The 20,850-nt window shown below is 42.6% G+C and overlaps 1 protein-coding gene and 1 long non-coding RNA gene across 2 annotated transcripts in view; one reads left to right on the top strand and one right to left on the bottom strand.

Moving 5' to 3' along the window:
* Positions 1 to 20,850, bottom strand: part of cux1a (cut-like homeobox 1a) — a gene marked incomplete at its 5' end in the record, with an annotated part of 106,184 nt that overhangs the window by 52,689 nt on the left and 32,645 nt on the right. The window contains 3 exons of the mRNA XM_080014211.1: positions 619 to 697; positions 7,825 to 7,872; positions 20,232 to 20,342. Of these exons, the coding sequence (XP_079870337.1) occupies positions 619 to 697; positions 7,825 to 7,872; positions 20,232 to 20,342 (238 nt within the window). The remainder of the gene's footprint in view (positions 1 to 618; positions 698 to 7,824; positions 7,873 to 20,231; positions 20,343 to 20,850) is intronic.
* LOC307239728 lies at positions 14,622 to 18,101 on the top strand. The gene is made up of 3 exons (XR_013844486.1): positions 14,622 to 14,684; positions 15,129 to 15,183; positions 18,060 to 18,101. It is a non-coding gene; the product is annotated as an uncharacterized lncRNA (long non-coding RNA).

The following is a 20,850-nucleotide window of genomic DNA, read 5'->3' as shown; positions in this document are numbered from 1 at the left end:
AGGGATAGGAAAATGGCCACTGCGTACAGCTCTCGGATATTCAATGCACACTTCAAATCTTGCTTGTTCTGTTTGTCTGGTACTGTTCAAGCTACTGGCACTCGCTTCTACCAGCAGCTTGTCAGCAGTAGTGCTCGTAATGATATCAGAGCGCATCTGTGAGGGAAATGTGTTGTCTGTGCATGTGAGGCGTTGCCGAGCCGCGACCCCACTTGTCGCCGGTCGGCAACATCTTAACTAGATGCTACACCGCTAATTACCACATGCCCCAATTCCAGTTTGCTTCACTTTGTGAGACAGCTGGCGTTATGCAATCATAAAATTTGATTAAAATGATTGGCCCTGAAAGACAGCAACGGGTGTAGAGACGAGACCAGGGAAAGAGATTAGGTAGTAGTGTGTGCTCAGTGAATATATATGCATGGCATACACAATGAACTTTACACAAAACAACAATTATGATACTTTTACAAAGCCTAAGGGCAGGACACACCCTGCAGATAAATACAGAATTCTCATAAACTCCAGGTATAATATGCATTACAGATGCATGTGACTGTTGCAATATGTTAATGATTAATGTGTATTTGTACACACTGTATGTCTGTTTGACCTTACCTGGAGCATCAATCAGTCTCTTGTAGACTTCTAAAAAAGCGGCTTCTGATTCTTTGCTCCTTGTACTGGCAGCGTCAATCTGTAACCACATAATCACAAAACAAATTTAGGAGGAAGATAAAATAAATCATATGACGACCAAAAGAACATCGTTCCTCAATACACCCTTCTTTGTAATACAACTTTGTATCCGGTTTAATAGGTGTAAATTGTGTGATTAAATGTCTGTATATGCTCGTGAAATTTGGAATACAGCTTCTTGAACATGTAGCTTTTGATGACCTCAACCTTCATTAGAAATAATATCTATGAATATCCGTGTTCTAAAAGCACCAGGAACATCATCAAAAGTCGAGTGACTTGATTTGTCTTAATTTACTTGAATCCACAATTCAAGCCACATGCATGCAGGAAGCAGCCAGCCTGCCAGCAAGCCAGCCAGCCAGCCAGCCAGCCAGCCCTGGCACGGTTTGTGAACTCAGGGCAGCCAGCGCCAGCTAACTGGGTCACCACTGCTGGCGAGGGGAGGGGAAGAGGGGCAAGAAGGTGTGAGTGTGAAGAAGAGGAGGAGCAGGAGCCAGTGCATGAGTTACTGTGCAGCATGAGCTGCCATCCAAAACAGGCAAACAGACGTGCCCCTATCTGACGCTAATTCTTTGCTCCTCTTGGACCCGTGGGGTGGCAGTGTTTGCTCTACCTGGCAGGGCCCCAACATCTACACTCTAAAATAAGGTCACAGTAATAAGTAAACGTCCCCTCCGAAAAGGGGCTTTAACAAAGACTTCCACAGGCCGGAAAAAAAAAGGAAAGCAGTATCTATATATATCAATAGCACACACACAGCAAATTCAGGCCCTCCTTCCCTTCAAATTCGGTTGAGGTTTGTTTGATTTATAAACACAGACAGGCCTATTTGCCGCGGCGAGCAGCCAGCGCAGCGTCAGCCACTGTGCGGCTTCACTGGGGGAAGAGGAAGGCATTAAACATTTTCAGATGGGCTTCAGCCGAAAAAACATCTGGACCCAACTAGGCTGGGCCAAATAACCCCCCACTCCTCCTCTGGTTCTCTCTCTTTTCACTCAGCCTTCCCTTCCGTCTGCCATGCGCACTCCCAGCTGTTTGAGTTCACAGCTCGGCAAGCGTAGTGAAGGAGACAATGAGAGAGAGAGACACAAAGGGGGTGAGAGAGAGCGAGAGAAAAAGAGAACAGTCGTACAGTAAACAGCGGCTTGCCTCGAGTGCACAGACTGCACTCGTGTTAATCGGTTCCTATTTGGAGATTTTATTCTGACACTGAGGTTTTGGTGCTACATTCAATTTGTCCCATTGCTTTGCCTTTGTGTCTACAATGGAGAACAACTTAACAAAAGTGAATAGAAAATATATTATATTGATTCACACAAATACACACACAAACTAATATGTACACTGAACCAACACCCAAACCAACACGCATACAGAAATACAAAAAAAACCCCTCAAATATTTAATCCCAAAATTTAGTATAGGAACTGTGACAATGGAAACTTAATGCAATTCCCCATGAAGAAATTCAAGGTTGAAATATTGGTATTAAAGCATGGATACAATGCACTGAACCTCCACCAGCCATTGTCTTTACATTTCCAGGTCAGGAGGAGGACACAGGCGACCAATAAGAAACAAAACATAAATTGAAACACCTCGCTCACATGCAGTGGTGTTTTTGGCACTGACAATCTGGTGGGGCACCTTGCTAAAAAAGGAATATCACCTTTGATTTATTAGAGGCATCATCCGACACAGCATGTGTTTTGTGTTCTAATCTAAAGTTTAATTCATTACAGTTTTGGTTCTCGACCACTTTAATTTAACACTGATGTTGAAAGAAATTCAAATATTATACAAAGCAATCAAATAATCGAACAGTAGAAAATATTTCCTGACAGGCGGTCTGCAGCCTACACCTCATATGTACAGCAGACAAACAAATAACAGTGCAGACGTTTAACTTAGTAACCCTTAACCAGAGAACAGAGCTTCATGTGTTATGTAGGCCATGAACACGGAGGGTGTTGCACGCATAGTGACAGAGATGTTAATCAATAAATAATCAAGCACTTTTAAACACTCAACCCCAGCCTAAACCATCACCAAATGCAGACTCTACTTTATATTTATATAGGCAATACAGCCTTAACACCATGCTGGGTGCAGGACACAGCAAATTGCCAACGTGGTTCATATTGTCAATCTCATAAACTGACCGTTGGTCTTTGATACTGATCTGCCAACGTAACTTCCAACGATTAGTGATGTCCTTCCACAGAGACAACGTGAGGCAGTACTCTCTGCCCTCGCATTTATTTGAGGACAGGTAGTAGACAGGATACTTGGAGAATAATACGACTTTGAGAATCAAATAGCATGCAACAAGTGTGTTGGCTCTAATTAGCGATCTGTCGATGACGTACCATCCTCCTCCCCACCCCTCCTCTATCTCAGAAAAGAACGTAAAGCCTGACGCGATTGGGCCCCTCAGGCCTTCATAAATAATCCGTCTGAAATGCGCAGATGGGCTTCTCTGATATACTGTATCACTTGGTGGTTGAGGGGCTAGCAGCTAGGACCGTCTGACAACAATCCACTGATGAAGAGATATCGTTTGGATCGAGATGGAATCATTTTAGTGACCAATCTTGTCGTTACCCAGCGGCAACCCTTACGGCCGTGTGTTGAAGCTGCCTGAATGCCATCTGCTGGGGACTCTTAACGGGTTAGGAGAGCTCTTGACCTCTCCTAAATTCAAGCGGAGAAGAGTTTCCTAGGTTGAGAAAGATGATAAAATGCTTTTTTTTTTTTGCGTCAGATTTGCATCACCACACCAATATCCTACCCTGAGAAGCTTGATAAATACAGATCCAGAAGAATATTTTTCAGACAATTTGCAAAATCATTAGAAGACTGGAGAGAAGAACAAATATAGCCTTCTATATTCACACCGCAACCACAAAGGTTTCCAGACATGTTAAGTGGCAGTAGATGGACTTACCGGTATATCGGGGTAAGGTACATATACAGTTGAAAATTCTAGAGAAAGAAAAGATTTTCTGTCTGTTGCAGAATTGTACCCTAGCACCTCCACCACAATGAAGCATCACAGGCCAGACAATGGTTGCAGCTTCAGTGCTGTCTGCCGCAAGGACAGAGGCCACCGGTCGGCCCAAACCTCATGAAAGTTAAATGCGATATAGAATTATAAACTGTCTGCTTTTAGCCACTTGAACAGGCCCGTGTCAGCAGATGACGACATGTTCTGGTTCAAGACTGGTGACATTTTCCCATCTAGATAAAGAAAATGAGTGATTGGACCTTATAGTCCATGTGCCGTTTTCTCTAGTAAAAGCCCTTCTTTGTGTTTCCTAATAAGCACTTTTGTTTCCTGGTTTGAGGACTGCACCTGGACATGTCTTAACATTATATTAACATTATAACATTGCCAAATCTGTCCATTTTATTTTTTGCAATAAAGATATCTGAGGTACCAAGCTATAACGGCAGATGCATGGATCCATGACACTTGAAATGCATGAAACATTTTACAATCACTGCAGGATTCACACTGCATGAATGAGAAGGAATATGTAGTATCTAATGCATTTTTTTCAGACTTTTTTTTGCTCGTCTTCCCCACTGCGGTGTAGCGTATTAGTATTTATCCCACGTCTCTCAACTGGACAGTAGTTGCCAAATAACCAAATAACGCTTCCACTGTCAGTTTAACAGATATCGCTCATAAAGTTTGTGACTAGCTTTGCTATATACATAGAAGATGACTTTTGGTGTGCTTTGCCGTGAAATGGATCCTTAAAATTTAGCACCATAATGGTGTTGCTGGTGTGATCAAGAAAAAAAATCCCACTGTCTGTTGCTGGACATTTTCCGCCATGTTATTTAATTCATGGCACTCCCTGAGTGCAACACATCCATTCCAACTGTCACTGCTGTTTGAGAAATAACTGATTTTAGCACTAAAAGTTCAAAATGTCAAGCTCTCATTTAAACCTGGAAAAAAGTGACACATGGCTTTTGATTAAAGCGCATGGCCATTCACTGTGAAATAAAACAATCTCTTCTTGCGGGGAAGAAATTTTCAGGCTGGCAGACCGGCGGACCTGATTATTCCGTGGTGTAAGCAAGCTCATAACTCGAGATCTTTTTTAGGTAGTCGTTCCTCCTTAGAAAGACGATATTGTCTCTTCTAAAACTACTACCACATGCAACACTACCACAGGACTGGAGCTGGCGGGCGGCAGGCTCTGCTAATTTATTTGGTATTAAGGGAATATTCAGTAGGGGAACTGAGTTAGTGAGACCTCATATTTTAGCTGACTAAATGACAGACAGGAAACTTTTTTTTTTGTACATTTATGAACAAAGAGCCCCTCGAAAAGCAAACCATAAAACACATACAGACACCTTTAACGATGGACGGAAATCATGAATCATTCTTAACTTTCTACAATTACCAACCTTGAGTGACAAGCAGAAGGGTGAATTGAAAATCGAAATGGCTCTTGTCAAGTGAAACCCTGAGTCTGAAATGGCGTACTACATACTGCATGTGAGTACTATTGTCCAGCGTACTTAAGTGTATGAGTAAAAATAACGATGGCTTGTCGGACATACTACACCGTCATATAGCTCTCGGCACATCGTGGGTCGTTGAAGACACTGCATAGAAACTTTTACCAACATCTTCCCTCGCAATGCATTGTGGGGCATGCTTTCCAGCATAGTGTGCAGTGTTTGCATACTATGATAATTTCCAAGGACATAGTATCAAAGTCATCTTGGTACTTGAGCATACTATGCCTTCGTACAGACTTAACACCAATTTGGCATCCCATATGGTATGCTAGTATGCCATTTAGTATGCAACAAAGTTCAGCTCATTTGATGATTTGGTGATGACTGACTGTATGGATATTAGTGTCTCTGATGTCACCATGAGTATCAGTAAAAAAGGGAGAAGGAGAAGATCATTTAAAAAAAATAAAAACAGACATACCAATTCCTAGCTTTAATCCATACGTTCGTTTTTCAGAAGGGAAGACAGTACAGAATGCATGACAAGTAGTTTCTATGTGATGGTAGGAAATATCGGTGTTCAATTTCAGTCAGACTTTAAACAATACACCTTCACTTGCCTTGAATAGCTGACCTTGCACCCACAAGAGTTACACCATCTTTTTGAGGTGGAGGGCTGCAGGTTCCTAAAACAAAAAGTGAGAAATGCGAGGTGACGTGGCGTGCGCTGCCCTGTCTTGCCCCCCCATCGCTCACCCCAACGTGTTCTGTGTTCTTTCAGAAGGTTCTGGATTGACATAGAAAGGCGCTGACGCGTGTTTGCATTGATGAGCGAAGTGCACAGATATTTTTGGGGGGCATAAATAAATGAGTACAACTCTACATGTTCAGAATTAAAAATGCACTCTCACCATACGCCGTCGTCTTTGGGAATGAAATATTTAGTAATCCTAACAGCAGAAATGTTCCTCTTTTTTTTTTTTGCAGGCACTGGTGCAAGGCAGACATCTCTCTTCCAGCACCTGTCAATGTTATTGAAATCCAGAACCTTAAAGCAATATTTCCGAATTTTTGACGTTTACCCATATGTTCTGTTATGTATAGGAGCAATAATTGCAATGTTTTTGCATTGATCCAGCCCTCTGTGGGTAAGAAAGAGATTCACTCATCAAGTTGTCACGTAAGTAAATAGTGGACCAAATAATTTAGTGTAAAAAAACGTAATTATTGGAAACACTGGCAATCAATTTATTTTGTCAAAGTCACCTGCACAAAACTGAACTTAAGGTAGACCTGGCCGAATAATAGACTAAAGATATACAGCAGTCAGACAGCAGTGGAACTGTGCCTGTATAGACACCATTCGTAAAAGCTATTATCTACTGCAAAAAGTAGCATCACAGGAACACAACAAATCTGGCATCAAAAGGTAGATCTTTCGCTTCACTTCACTCCCTACACGGTCTCAGGGCTCATGTTTATTCGGCATTAAAGCTGCAGAAATCATTTGTTGAACTTTCCATATCCTTCCTGGTGGCTACGGCAGCACTCCGAGGACAAAATGTTAAATTTCTAGGGCCGCCGTAGCCAATGGCTGATCCTTCCTGTCAGCCTCCATTCTTCAGGGTCGGGATTTGAATCTACCATGAGCCGCCAACCCCATCCTCCCTGCCACCACCATCACCTCAACATCCATAGGCCTGCTAGCTGACCACCAGCATCAGTGGGCCGAGGGGTTGAGCAGCTAATAACACCCCACTCTAACCCTGGCGACCAGTGGCCCATACACACAATGCACACAAATAAATTCAACTGGGTCACAGCTACCCCCTTGAGTAAAGAGAACAAAAGTACACCATCGTTGTACAGTTGGTTTGGCTATTGCAGAATACTGCTAATGTACTTAGTGTAAGCCGCTTTGGATAAAAAGTGTCTGCTAAATGAAATTTTAAAAATGAATAAAAAAATGTGTGGGTTGGGACAGGGTAGGTTATTTAGACAGCATCACATGCACCCTCTGTCAAAGCTGCAGATGGATCCCAGGTTTAACTGATGCACTGATATAGACACTAGTACTGTATAACCATCCAAAAAATAATATTTGTATCAGAGAGCGAGAGAGAGAAAGAGAGAGAGAGAGAGAGAGAGAATTCTGGTAGTATTCTGGAACGCTGTCGCTGAGGCAGAACATGTCAAGGTTTATGAGGTGTGAGGTGGGCGAAACAGAAATTGATAAATAGATGAATACATATATAAATAAATGTCAGTCATCACAATTGTGACTATGATTGGAATCAAGTTAACCTGTTTCAACTGTATTTGTGGGTTGAGCTGGCTAGAAGCTACTTCACTGCTGGACTAAAGACTACATCAAGTCATGGAGTCCTTTTTTGATATACTGTTGCACGCATGAGATCTTACAATTCTTTTAACATTTTAGTCAGAAGTCCAATTTTTGAGAAAAAAGCAATGAGTGAAAAGGGAAGAATTAAATGGATGAAAATATGTGTTATTGTGGTTCGAAGGGAGTGGCGGTATATGGACGTGACAATGTGAGAAACTATTACAGTCATATAATAAACAGATCTTCACTTTGGCTTACAGCTAATTTTGAGATATTTTCTAGTCTAAACTCACCTCAGCTTGGAAGCCCTTGAGCAGCGGAGCTACCTGCTTCCGTAGATCCTGCGGGACATAAAAAAATATATAGATATTTAATTTATTGATTAATATATTGCCTCTTGGAGGGAAATATTATATATATATATATATATATATATATATGTATATATATATATATATACTGTATTTATATATATAAAACATATACACAGAATACACAACTGACTAAACATACATTAAAAAAATGTACTTGTGCAAATATGCACACATTCTATACTCTGCCTCTCTGTCATTACCATACTATACAGTTTGGATTTGAAAGGTATTTTTTTCTAATACCACAAAACTAGTACAGGGTATAGAGAAGAGGAATTTACAAAAAAATATATATATATTTCCCAGGTGATGGGATGGCACATCAGAAAGGCCATCGAGGACATCAAACGTTACCTACTGTATATCAATTCTGTGGATCATTCATAACTCATTGTCACACCAAGTGACAGGGTTTTTATCCAATCAAATAAAGATATTCAAATACAAAACCAGCGGTTCCTGACTCATGACCCACGTGAAAATCTCTAAAATGTTTGCGGCCCACATTCAAGCAGGTAGCACGGGAGACAGGCACCTTCTCAGAGCAGGTTTATTTTAAAGCTCAAAGGAGCGCATAAGTCCCTATCTATTGATTTATCCCAGTGGTGATGCATCAAAGTTTAAAAGAAAAGTACTCGTTTAAAAAAAAAAAATCGTTGAAATCTTTATGATTTGTTGCAATGACTTGGCGACCCACTCACAGTACCCTCGCCGACCACTTGGCTGCGGGCCACAGATTGAAAATCGCTGCACTGAACGAATACAAAGAATTCATCCCAATCCGCTAACTACATGTGTCTTCATAGTTCGGCCAAAGATGACATCTACTGTATGCACTGCCCCGCCAAGTCTGCCATTGATGGGCCAGTAGCTCTGGCCAACCATTGGAGGACAAATCTACTACCGGTATTCATCTTTAATCCGGGCCATGTTGGGGGGGGGCGGGGAGGGGCATGGCTAGCATAGCTGTATATTAAACTTTGCACACTCCCAGGGCGAGGGAGAGAGATGGAGAGGGTAAGTGGGGGAGCAGCTGGGCACAGGCTGAATACATTTTGTCTGTATTGTTAACTCTTCTGCGGTATCTCAGGGTAAGTTCAGTGGAAGACTTTTTTTTGGGACCTCGCACCACCAGTTGGTTATTTGTTTTTCACTTTGCTGTTAAGTTAATGTGTGGTTAATTTGTACTCGTTGCTTCGGGGAAACTTTTTGAGCTGAAAATGGCTGAGGCGACCTCTACAGCGCAGGCGGAATGCAGCAGAACGTCTCGTGTTGAACCAACAAGGCCGTCCATGGAACTGCTCCTCCATATCTCCAATCACTGGTCAGGTTCCAGACGCCGACTCGTTCGCGCTGCTCCTCCACCCTTGCAGGCTGCCTCGCTCTTCCGCTGCTACGTGGACTCAGAAGCCGCTCGTCCCAGTCACCACTCTTCCCATCCCTGGCGCTACAATGAAGGAACAAGCTGCCCCTCGAGTCAGAACGGCTGAATCGCTTTGCTTCGCATCTACTGCCGCAGACCCATCTCTTCAGACTACACCTGGACCCTACTTTACACTGACCAGTCTATCACATGAGGATCTCTTTCCCCGTTCCTTTCTAACTTACTTTCCGATAATTCAAAAAAACATTTCTCTGACTATTAATTAGATACTGGGTGGCATTAGCTCCAGAGGAAGAATGGTCGTCTGGCAACCGGAGGGCTGGTGGTTCGATCCTCGGCTCCTCGTGGCTAATTTGCAGACCTGTCCATGAGCAAGACAGCTAACTCCTAAGAGTTCCTGATGAGCTGGTTGTCTCCTGGCATGGCTGACACTGCTGTCAGTGTCTGAATGTCACTTCATATGCAATATGTTAAGCACTTTGACTGGCCTCAGTGGCTAGAAAAGCACGATATAAATGCAGTCCATTTTAATAGTGCTTATTCCTTGAGAAGGTTTACCTGGCTGTGGCTGTGACATACAGTGGTTTGATATTATGACAAAATGTACTTATTGTAAGTAGTTTTGGATAAAAGTGTCTGCTAAATTACGTAATATAATGATCCTCCTGTCAGCAGTGTGTTTGGGGGGGACTACCGTACAGCTGACGTTTCTGTAAAGCTGCTGAGTTGCAGCGCGGCATGACACATGGGGAAACAGCAACTCCACATCTGGTTTCAACATAACACCACTAGCCTGGGCCAGAACCGCTTCCGAGTCCCTGACACACACACACACACACACACACACACACACACACACACACACACACACACACACACACACACACACACACACACACACACACACACACACACACACACACACACACACACACACACACACACACACACACACTCACTCACAGGAAAAGAAGGCTCAAACAATTGCACATGCACTGTGTATGAAAACACACACACACACACACACACACACAGGCACGTAGACACGCGCACATCTGGAATTGCCATCGGACGCTTGTTGGATTTGATGTACAGAGACCTCAAGTGCATAAAGTCAGTCTCCCACACGGAGGTCCGAGCGGTGAATTATCGGCCATTAAAACGTAAGCAGCGTATGGGTGATAAAAGTCAAGGCCCCTGCCTCTTATGTTTTTCCTTACAGTACATGGAACAGAAAATGTAAGTGCATATGGGATTACAAAAAATAAGAAAAAGTTGGAGTGGTGAGAGCTATAGTAAATGACAATGGCAGTAAATGACAGCTAACAGCAAAAAAAATGGGCACATAGGATTAAATTCCACCTCCAGACCATTTCAATTACACTTCCTTCCCGCCCGAAATTTTGAGCAAATGGAAAGTGGGGGTACAGTTTATCAATGACATATCATACAGTATATCAGCAACACCATGACAACTAGTGATAAACACAGCAGATTCTCAAGATTTAATGCAACACTAGAATACAAGCTAGATAATCATACATCGTTTTTTACAAAGTTACATTTTAAGATCTTACATTTATTTACTTTTGGTTCCAAAATAATTTATTCGATAAAATATGTACAGCAGTGACTGTGGAATGTGGATGTGTATTACAGCAGGGAGTGCCTTAGAAAAACATTACATTTCTCAAATATGAAAAGTAATGGAGGTGGCCTTTCAGAAGATGTAAACTGTATTGAGGAAATTATATTTGAGTTCTTGAAGACACTAATTAGAATATACTCAAAAGAACAAAGTGCTTTATTGCAGTTAATTATGATAACAATTAAGAATTGTGATCTTAATGAATTGAGATATTTGATCTTGCAATATTTATACCACAGAATCTGCAGAATTAAATGCAGATGTCTTGCAAGTGGTTTGTTATCCCACAATATGCTATGGCATCACTTTGCGGAAAAAGCAACTAAGCTCAATAAAACGCTGCATTATTTTGAAAACAGCTTAGCTACAGTCTCTCTATTGAAAAATGGTAGAAAACTAGTAGCGTCACTGCTTGTAGCAAGCGCTGGATTGCGAAAACATTGGATGGCAACATTCAGCCAGCTAATGTAACCCAACTATAAGAAACGTAAAAAGTAAAAAATGTAAAAAAACAGGCATAATGCCTTCATCCCATTGTAGATGCTAGTTTTCAGAATTCAGGAGTTTGAGGTACAGCAGGAAGTCAAGAAATAGCAGCAATTGTCCATTATTAGATTGTGGTGGCCGGGTCAAACAGAGAACCAAAAGATAGAGAGACGGAGAGAAGGGGGAAGGGAGAGCCGGGGGAGGGGGGGAGGGAGAGAGAGAGAGAGAGAGAGAGAGAGAGGGAGAGAGAGAGAGAGAGAGAGGGAGGTGTAAACTGGCCTCTTGGCCACCCTCAGGGAGCTTCCTGCCTTGGACTGAAGCCCAGAACTCCGTGCCAACGAGCCTGTAGGTCCACACACATGCACGCACACACTCATGCAGAAAGACAGAGGAAAGCCTAAAAAGGGGGACGGAGTGAGCGAAAGTGTAGCCAAAGCGGCCCGACGTGCATCGAGGAAGTCTTTCTCCTGCTCAATGCTGGGATCCCCCCGTCCTCCTCACTCCTCACAAACAGGCCATTTAGCACACAATAGCTTAAACACTCCAGTGACGCCACTCCACCACGCTCCAACCAAACCAACCCTGCTGTACTTTCACAGCCCCCCACCCCTCAAAGATGCACGGCAAGTACACAGCTTTTTATATTAAACTTTTCCATATTTTTGTAAAACTTTATTTAGAACTGCTTTTTGCAATTGCTGAACCACATCCAAAGTGCAGAGTAGATTGCCTTCCCTCTTGGGGTGCAAAAATGAGGCAGCATGAACTGCTTCTAGTCACTCACATAAGCCTGAATGTAGCCAAAACAGCAAAAGATAAAAAATTTTAAAAAAAGAGTCCAAAGCTTTGCTATGTTTGCTGCCATCGCTGTGGCAGGATGGGAAGAGGGTGAAACTGTGGGAACTGGTGACCTACACTATGGCACTGTCCTACCTCGTCAGATTGGTCGACATCACATAGCCAAGCATATGAAAACAAAACAAATAAACATCAAACAACGGACAAAATATTATATTGTGTCACGTATTTAAATGATCGCCTAAAATATATCAAGATATCGATGAAAATCGTGGATTCCCGAATTGATTCCCGTCGAGTAGAGGTAGTGTAGACATGGACCAAATACCACGCAAGAAGAATGGCAGATGTTTGATTGGCTGAGCACACCTCCCGGCATTGCAATTATGTGGCAGTGAAGTGTTACTGCATGTAGTGCCGGTTTCTGCCTGACAGGCCTCAAGTCTGATAAGCAGCAAACAGGCGTGTGTGCGTGCATGGTCCAGTGTTTGCCACCACCGAACTACAAATACATCAAACGCAGGCTGCAAAGAAATCCTATTACAGGGGTTGAAGCCGGTTTCAGGTGTGAACGGCTGTTGTCTCTATAAGAATTTACCGCCAAATAACTGCCTTTGGGGATATGTTTACGCAACATTACGTTTATATGTTTTCGCAACATTGCCATTGCTTTCATCAAGTCAAATCTTGCGGTGTTTTAGGCCAACCACTCGGCATTTGGAGTGAATTACATTTTGCTTTGTTGAAACCATGTCAACAGGCAACATCACATGTTTTACTCAAGTTTTAAAGTAGTTATAAATTCACTGGGCCGATGGAAAGTTCGGACCCTTAAATGGAAGCACGTCCATATTTATACTGCAATTAATGCAGAATGCTGTCGGCTTCAACTAGACAAGTGCTTTATGCAGCCCTGGGTGCCTTACATAACACCTACACAGACACGTGTATTTCTGAACACTTGGAAATTCATTCTCATTCACCGAGGGAATGAGGATTTCTAAAAGAGGAAGAAATATTAAATCATCCGAAGTGTTCGGGTATGATGTTGGATCTCCTTTTTAAAATCACTGGAATGGTCGTCATACGGTCAGTGATTTTAACAAATTCAAACTTGTTCCCGGTTAGTTTTGTAGAAAAGGGCATACATTTATGGACCCACTACATGGCGGCGCCTTGGGGAATGAATATTTAAACAAACAAAAAAAATAAATTCTTCTTAAACTTCCAATGTGCAAGAATCTTTTTCTGTGAAAACACGGGTGACACTTTCTTCATATTAGGCAATATATTGTATATAATATAAGAAATAGTAAACAATGCAGGATGATTGAAATTTTTTTTTTGAAATTTTCAGTTTTTGATGTACCATTCCAAGCTCTTAAAGATCTTAAAATTGTAATATTATAACCATGCTTGGAGGAATTGTACGACAGTACGTTCATGTAGAAAGCTATAATCGCAATGAGAAATTGCAACTGCATTACTAGAACTGCAAATGACTTAAAGAAATTGTAACTGAAGCAGAACATGTCATAGTATTAAAAAAGCTATTGTAAACGAAAATAAATTTGGAACCCTCCTCTAAAATACATACATACATACATACATACATACATACATACATACATACATACATACATACATACATACATACATACATACATACATACATACATACATACATACATACATACATACATACATACATACATACATACATAGAACCAGTACATACCACTATTAGGTTGACAGATATTGTCAATTGGAAGACAAACTTCTCACATAAATAACTTTTGGCTTTGATAAATTCAACATCTGCCATCTGGTGAAAAGAGAATGTGAAATCCAAGGAAGGAGAGATCAACCTTCCAACCAGGTTTCAGACCGAGAAGCTCTATCAGTCCCGTTAGCGTGCAAAGGCTGACATTTAGGGATCGGGGTTGCGCTTTGTTAACACAATTTTTGGAGCAATCTATATCATAAATAATAGAGAACGACGGGAGAGAACACGGAGGGTGACACACAACAAGGATCACGTGTCGGGGATTCGCGAGCATGTGAGCGTGCCGAGCCGGAGCCACTGAAAATAGACGGTGACTACATTGAACACTAACGTTGTAACGTTCTGTTCAGTTCACCCACATATCCTGTCGATATATTTTTGTGCGCTGGGATCTTGGGGGTTGGCTTTGGTTAGGATGTGGGGGGCGGGGCCATCACTGGGATCGGTGGTCCGTCAACCAGTATGGACCCAGTAAGTAAACACATTAACGTCTCTCTGCACATCCGCGCATGGCTGCATTCGCAGACAGTGACTCATTTAGGGTCAGAAATTAAAAAGAAAAGAAAAAAAAAAAAAAACAAGATGGGAGCAGAGGGGGAAGAAATCAGGAGGAGGAGAGAGGAGACTAATCTGTCTGCTGGAACATTTTGTTTCCTTACACCACAAAGGAAACACCGGTATGTTTGTCATTGTGATGCACACTTGAAAGTAAATGAATTTCCTTCGCATACCTTTCGAGAGAATAAAAGAAAGAAATTAAAGCTTCATATTTAGACACAAGATCAATTATCTATTAAGTGTTGAATGATAAAGCGGGTTGAATTACAGTACATCTTTTGGGAACACCTGTACTATGAGGTAAGTCATGACATTCTCTATAAGTGGGGGGGGTGAGGGGGAAAATTATAGACCAGGTAAGGGAATAAAAACATATTTAGGAATATTGTCGCCTGGCCTACTCACTGTGGTGACTCTAAAACGCATGCAGTATTTAACCAGTAGTCTGGTCCTGCCATGAAGGACCTTTCAACTGGTTGGAAGTTGGAAGTAAAGCAATCTTCAGGGAAATGAAGACTGAATTTGAAACATGACATGTTTTGACATTCCTTTTCACATTTCAGCGTGGACAGGGGGAGGAGGATTTGCGGGCCGCCTTTTCACTAATGGCTAGGGCAGGTGAGTGAACGCTTGCGATTTGAGGCCCGCTGAGCAGCATTTGCAGCGGACGAGACGTTAAACACGTGGCGACTAAGTACCATCTTGAGCGGAATGCGGGCGATTTCAGTGACCCCTGTTTTCAAATAAGCAGACTTGGATGTAAGATGATAGAAGACATATAGATAGACAAATAGAAAAAAAAATGATTCTGCAAAACACAATTCTGCAAAACACAATGGCCTCCACCCATTTTTTTCTAACTGTGGGGGACTAAAAATCGCCTCATGTGCACATACACTCGCAGAGCTCTATAAAAACAGTGAATTTCAGATATAAAACTGCCCGCTGGTAACTAACTGGAACGCATCTGCTGTGACCTTGCCTTCACTGCTAGTTTATTGTTCATGAACTTGAGGCGGCCAACGGTTCACATTTAAAAGTCCAGAGGAAAGTTAGCACTTGCAGAGAGCTGTTCACCCTTTGCAGGGGCCACCTGAGAGGCCCTTTTAGTAGCCTGGTGTTTCACACTAATGGATTTCTGTGCCCTGCAGAGACTCCTGCTTTTAAACTGCACATTAAGAAAACGAAATGCCATTGGCTCAGCCATTGCATGTCTGCGGGAACCAGAGATGTATTCAGATTATAAACCCACACCGATTGTGAGTCCTCAACTTGTCAACTGGTGCTAAAACCAAACCGATTCATTCCATTTATTGCAATGTATGGATGGAGGGGCACGTTCACTAAAATGTTTGTGCAGGCGCAAATTTGAGTTCATTTGGATATTTCACCATAAAATGGATGTCATCAACCGCCCCCCCCCCCCACACACACACACACACACTTGTAGCTCTGGTGTCAATGACTCGGTATGGGATAAAACACGGAGGTGGGGGAGAAAGGAAGTTGTTGAAAAAGTGAATAGTGAAAGACCATATCGCCATGAAGACGAAAAGCGGCTGCAAAGGTGAGTCCTATGAGGTTGATTTCTAATTAACAGTATGTGTCGGCTATGAAAGAAGCCCGTCAATTAGCCCCTCAACTGCTACACCAAAGAGGCCAAATTGCAGGTGCTGGTGACAGAAACTGTGGAATTATTTAATGCGTCTCCACTATACCCCCCTGCTCGAGCGCTAGCTGGGTGAGAGGCTTGACACACTGTGCAGCTTTTGTGTGCAGGGGGTGGGGCTAATGCAAGCAGACCAAAGCGCTTAATGTGGGGTCCCGCTGTACAGAACTGGTGAAATATGCCCCTGCCCCCCACTCTCTTAATGTAGCCACCACCATACTTCTCAGGAGGTTGTAGTGATCATAATGTTGCTCCCTACACTCCACCCCCCGGTCTCCGTCATTGGTACGGTTTCCTCCCACTCTCGCTGTCGGATAGCTGAACCACTGTTCCCCGCTTTCTCCTCTTCCTCTCTCAGTCCCCCGTGCTCCCCCCTTCCTCCTCCTATACCTCTGCCCCAACCACCAAATTCCACAGTCAGGCTAGATTACCAAGCTCTGTCCTTGAAATCAATAGGGGTGCTTTTTTTGGGGGATGTAGGGGGGGGGTTAGGCTGTCTGCCTGCTGAATATATATCTTTGGCATTGTGGTGTTAAACAGGGAGGGCTATAATTAACTGTGCGAGACACCAGTCAGCCGGGGTATTGGCGCCACGCCAACAGATCAGCCCTAATTACTATATTCACTTTGTCAGGAGCCCTCACTTTGCAGCTCCTACTGATAGGGTATGGCAGCCTGAAAACCCCCATGAGTGCCCATACTGCACATTTCTCAGTCGGGCAGCCGGGACACGCCAGCAGGGAGACAGACAGAAACACCGACAGAAACACAGACGGGCGAGGGGGTACGGCCATCACTCCACGTACGGCCACCATAATTGACTTCATTAACTGATAAGAGATAACGCATGTACGCTGTGTCTACTGTCAAATGTGGATTGATAACGTTGTGCTACTACATCTTGCACCTGACAGGACTCCAACAAAGATTAATGTATTGTTTTTATCTAAATCACATCGGACAGTCATGTTTATTTGTGTAGAGTTTAAATACACTGTTTGTACAATGTTTTCATGCACATTGCAATCCTTGCTTGAGATAACAGTCAGTGGTAACGTGTATTTAAAATGCCTGGTATAAAGACCGCTTTTAAAGCTGGGATATCACTGGTTATTATAACCTCATCTCTTGTTGCTGGATGCGTTTTTATTGTACAATGGGCTGGAAAGAATGTGGTCCACAAAGCACTTTTTGATTTATGACACGCTTATCTAACCTGAGCACTAATATTTCAAAGATACAGGCCTCCATTCCTATTTTAATCATCTCTGTCTAATTGTAGGTCACACACATATTGGTGTGTCAACAGGCCTATCACTGATTCATTGGCTGTGCTAGTCACTGATTTACCACGCTCAAATTCACCGAACCCCCAGAAAGATGGAGATAAAAAGTAAATAGCTAAGTAGTAGTAACTACTACTACTACTTAGTAGTAGTCACTTAACGGAGCCCAATTTTCGATTTTCTTGTACTTTCAGCGAAGGCTGTGTAAATAAAGTGAGTGCACCGCAAGTACAATCGCTGAGGAGATCAGTGTCTTCTCCACCAATATTTATTTGTCAGAACATTAGTTCCCATTTCAGTAGAGTGGATTTGCTTTGGCACAAAGGCCAGGTAGACTTTTAGCCCCATATAGAAAAGGGAAATAATGCAATTCCCCTTTTATAAAAAGGAACCTGCTATAATGCCTTCAACCAACCGGGCCGCCAATCAAACATGTGAAAATAGTGGCTGTTGAAAATTCAGTTTGCAGGATAGCATGCCTTTGATTTCAGATAAACACTGTAATGGATGATGGGTGTTTTTTTTTGTTTTTTTTGCAGCCCTCCCCTGATCAAAACTTCACACTTCAAGAGGGAAAAAAAGAGCCAGCTGTGCCAGTGGGGCTGAGGCTGCAAAAGAGTCAAAACCCGAGGTGAATGAGTCCAAGAGAGCATCGCTCTCAATGGCATGCGAGAAAGAGAGAGTGAGGGAAGTGACATTAAGCATTTTGAGAACAGGCTGACACCCCCCCCCGTCCTCCTGAGGAAAACAGAGAGACAGATGGAGAAAGAAGAAGGAAGAACAGCAGCAAGATCATTTCCCCTCAGCGACTTAAATCTCGGCGTTTTCTTACTTGGAGCGAGTGGACAGGATGAAAACTTCCGCCTTTTAAACGTTCCAGGCCCCGAGTGTTCTGGATGCATTCCGGCAACCGGATTGTCTGTTGCGACCTGGTGCCATTCTTCACTTTTTCAACTCCAGAGTTCACAAAATTCCCAGAGAACAGGGCCTCCGGTGCAAAGAACCCCCTCCCAACACACACACACACACACACACACACACACACACACACACACACACACACACACACACACACACACATACACATACACATACACATACACATACACACACACACACACACACACACGCACACACAGTACGATTAATGTACTAATGGGTTATTAAGCCCCAACATAAATTGCCGTTCCAGACAGTTTCAATGGAAAAGAAGTCTGATTTATTGGAAATCCAGAGACAAAACAGCCTTTTTTTTTCGCGATGGGGGGGTATTTATTCATGAAACCTCACACTGGGAAATGGGTGAACTGGGTAGAAAGGAATTGGGGGGGCCTCCTGAAAAGAAATGAGGTGAAGACGCAGGAAGTTGAAGGATGGTAAAGGTGGGCCAGGGAGGCAGGGGGAAACAAAGCAGCCATAGCAGAGAACACAAGGATCCATGACATTCTTAGCGTACCTCAAGTGTTTTTTTTTATTTTACAGCAATTTCATGTTTGAAATGTTTCATGTTTGCAGGCTCCCTGACTGCGATATGTCTATTCCACAGGCACCACCATTCTTGTTTTCACAGGTAACTGATTTTAGAACCACAATCACAACAACAATCATTCAAAATTTCAAGCTACTGCTAATACAGCACTCTGCAAAAAAGGCCATTACCCATCATTATCCAACCTGGTGGCCCCACTGCTGGTGAACCCACTCACCGGGTAATAAAACCATTTCTGGGAGTCTTTCCTTGCCCGGATGATGGTTCAGACTAGGGGATGCCGTTGATTTCTCTGTGAAATGTGGGTTTATGAAGCGCTTTGAGAGTGTACTGTATTAAGGCCTCAATAAATAAACTTGACTTTCTTCACACTCTGCCTCTTTGCAATTGAGCGACTATTTTGATGACAAGTCTACAGAGAATCAGTCAGAGAAGAATTCCCAACCTCAAAACTTACGTTTGAGTGGTCAAACCTAAGGAGAGATCATTCAGAGGTTTTCCCCTGAGAGGAAAGGAGCCATTTAGGCCCTTTCTGCCTTTATTCTGTGTCAGAAAAGAGATCCAGACCACATTTTTAGGCTGTGCCCAGTGACCCTGTGAGAGGACACAATAGGGTTTTTTGGGCAAAAAGGATTGTAGACAAAATAGACAGTGCCGTCAAATAGCTCTGGGCAGCTGTAATTCCTAACCGGGCTGCATCCTTTGTTCCATCAAGACCAGATTTTTATGTTTTATTACAAATTATTGTGAAAATACATAAATGTCTCTCGCAAAAAAAGTGTCTGGGCGCTTCTGTCTCAGCTCCACAGCACAAAATACTGTACTCTTGGGTGACAGTCGATTTTCATCCAGCGGTTTCAATATCTCATATCTACATTTATTTACAAATCCTTGTTTCCTTACAAATACTTGTTTGCAAAGGTAACGTTAAATAAAAATTTGAGCCCCTTATTCATTGCTTCTCATACTAATGCCTCCCTTCCCCCTGCTCTGTTGCCCGGGATGTGACATCAGGGGCCAGGCAGAGCCTTGCCTTGGCCGACCATGCGATAAGAACACTCCCTAAAAGGGAAAAAAAACAAAACAGCTCTACTCCCGCTGTGCAGTCCGCTTGTGTATGCACACAAGTGTTAAAGGTGATACTGGACAGAAAAACTCTGCGTATTTATACGGTAGGGACACAGAGATGTAAGAACATCTACAAGAACAGGACACAACTCACCTCAGGGGTGTTTTTTTTTAACTCACGGCTCTGATCAATGAGCCTCTTCCTGGCTTGCTCGCTCTCATCTTGTCTGCTGGCCAAAGTCGTTGCGGTAGCATCCAATTCTTTCTGTGATTGGGAAAGAGTGAAAAAAGAGTAAGTGAGAATGAGGAGGAAAAGGGAGGGAGGTGGGGTGGCCGAAGGAATAAAGAAGAGAATAGCTCATTACATTACACCTATATGCCATTTTGTACAAGATCGCTCTAAAACTATTATATTTTATATAAATGGCTGGATTATATTTTACTGTGTGCCTCGCATTGTGAGAAATTTGAAGGTTTGCTCACAATGCTTGGACTAAAAAGTGTATCACAGCAGGAAAGCAGTTCAAGCATCATAGCGATTGGGATACAATTGTCCTACTTATTCCCAATTACCCAGCTTTCCACCCTTGAACCCAATTAAACACTGGTGAAACCTGTCCAACCAAACAATTCCAGGTAGAGCTATGAGATGTTCCCTTGTATATTCATAAATTACATTATTAATTTATCATATCATAGTTGTACATTTTACACAAACGAAACATTGACCACAAAAATGACTTATTCAAGAAAATCCTCCACAAGTTAATTGT

The sequence above is a fragment of the Zeus faber genome, assembly GCF_960531495.2.
Source record: "Zeus faber genome assembly, chromosome: 14".
In the NCBI taxonomy this organism is placed as follows: Eukaryota; Metazoa; Chordata; class Actinopteri; order Zeiformes; family Zeidae; genus Zeus; species Zeus faber.
Note: the sequence above shows the minus strand (reverse complement) of the source record. Positions and strands in the feature narration are given on the sequence as shown.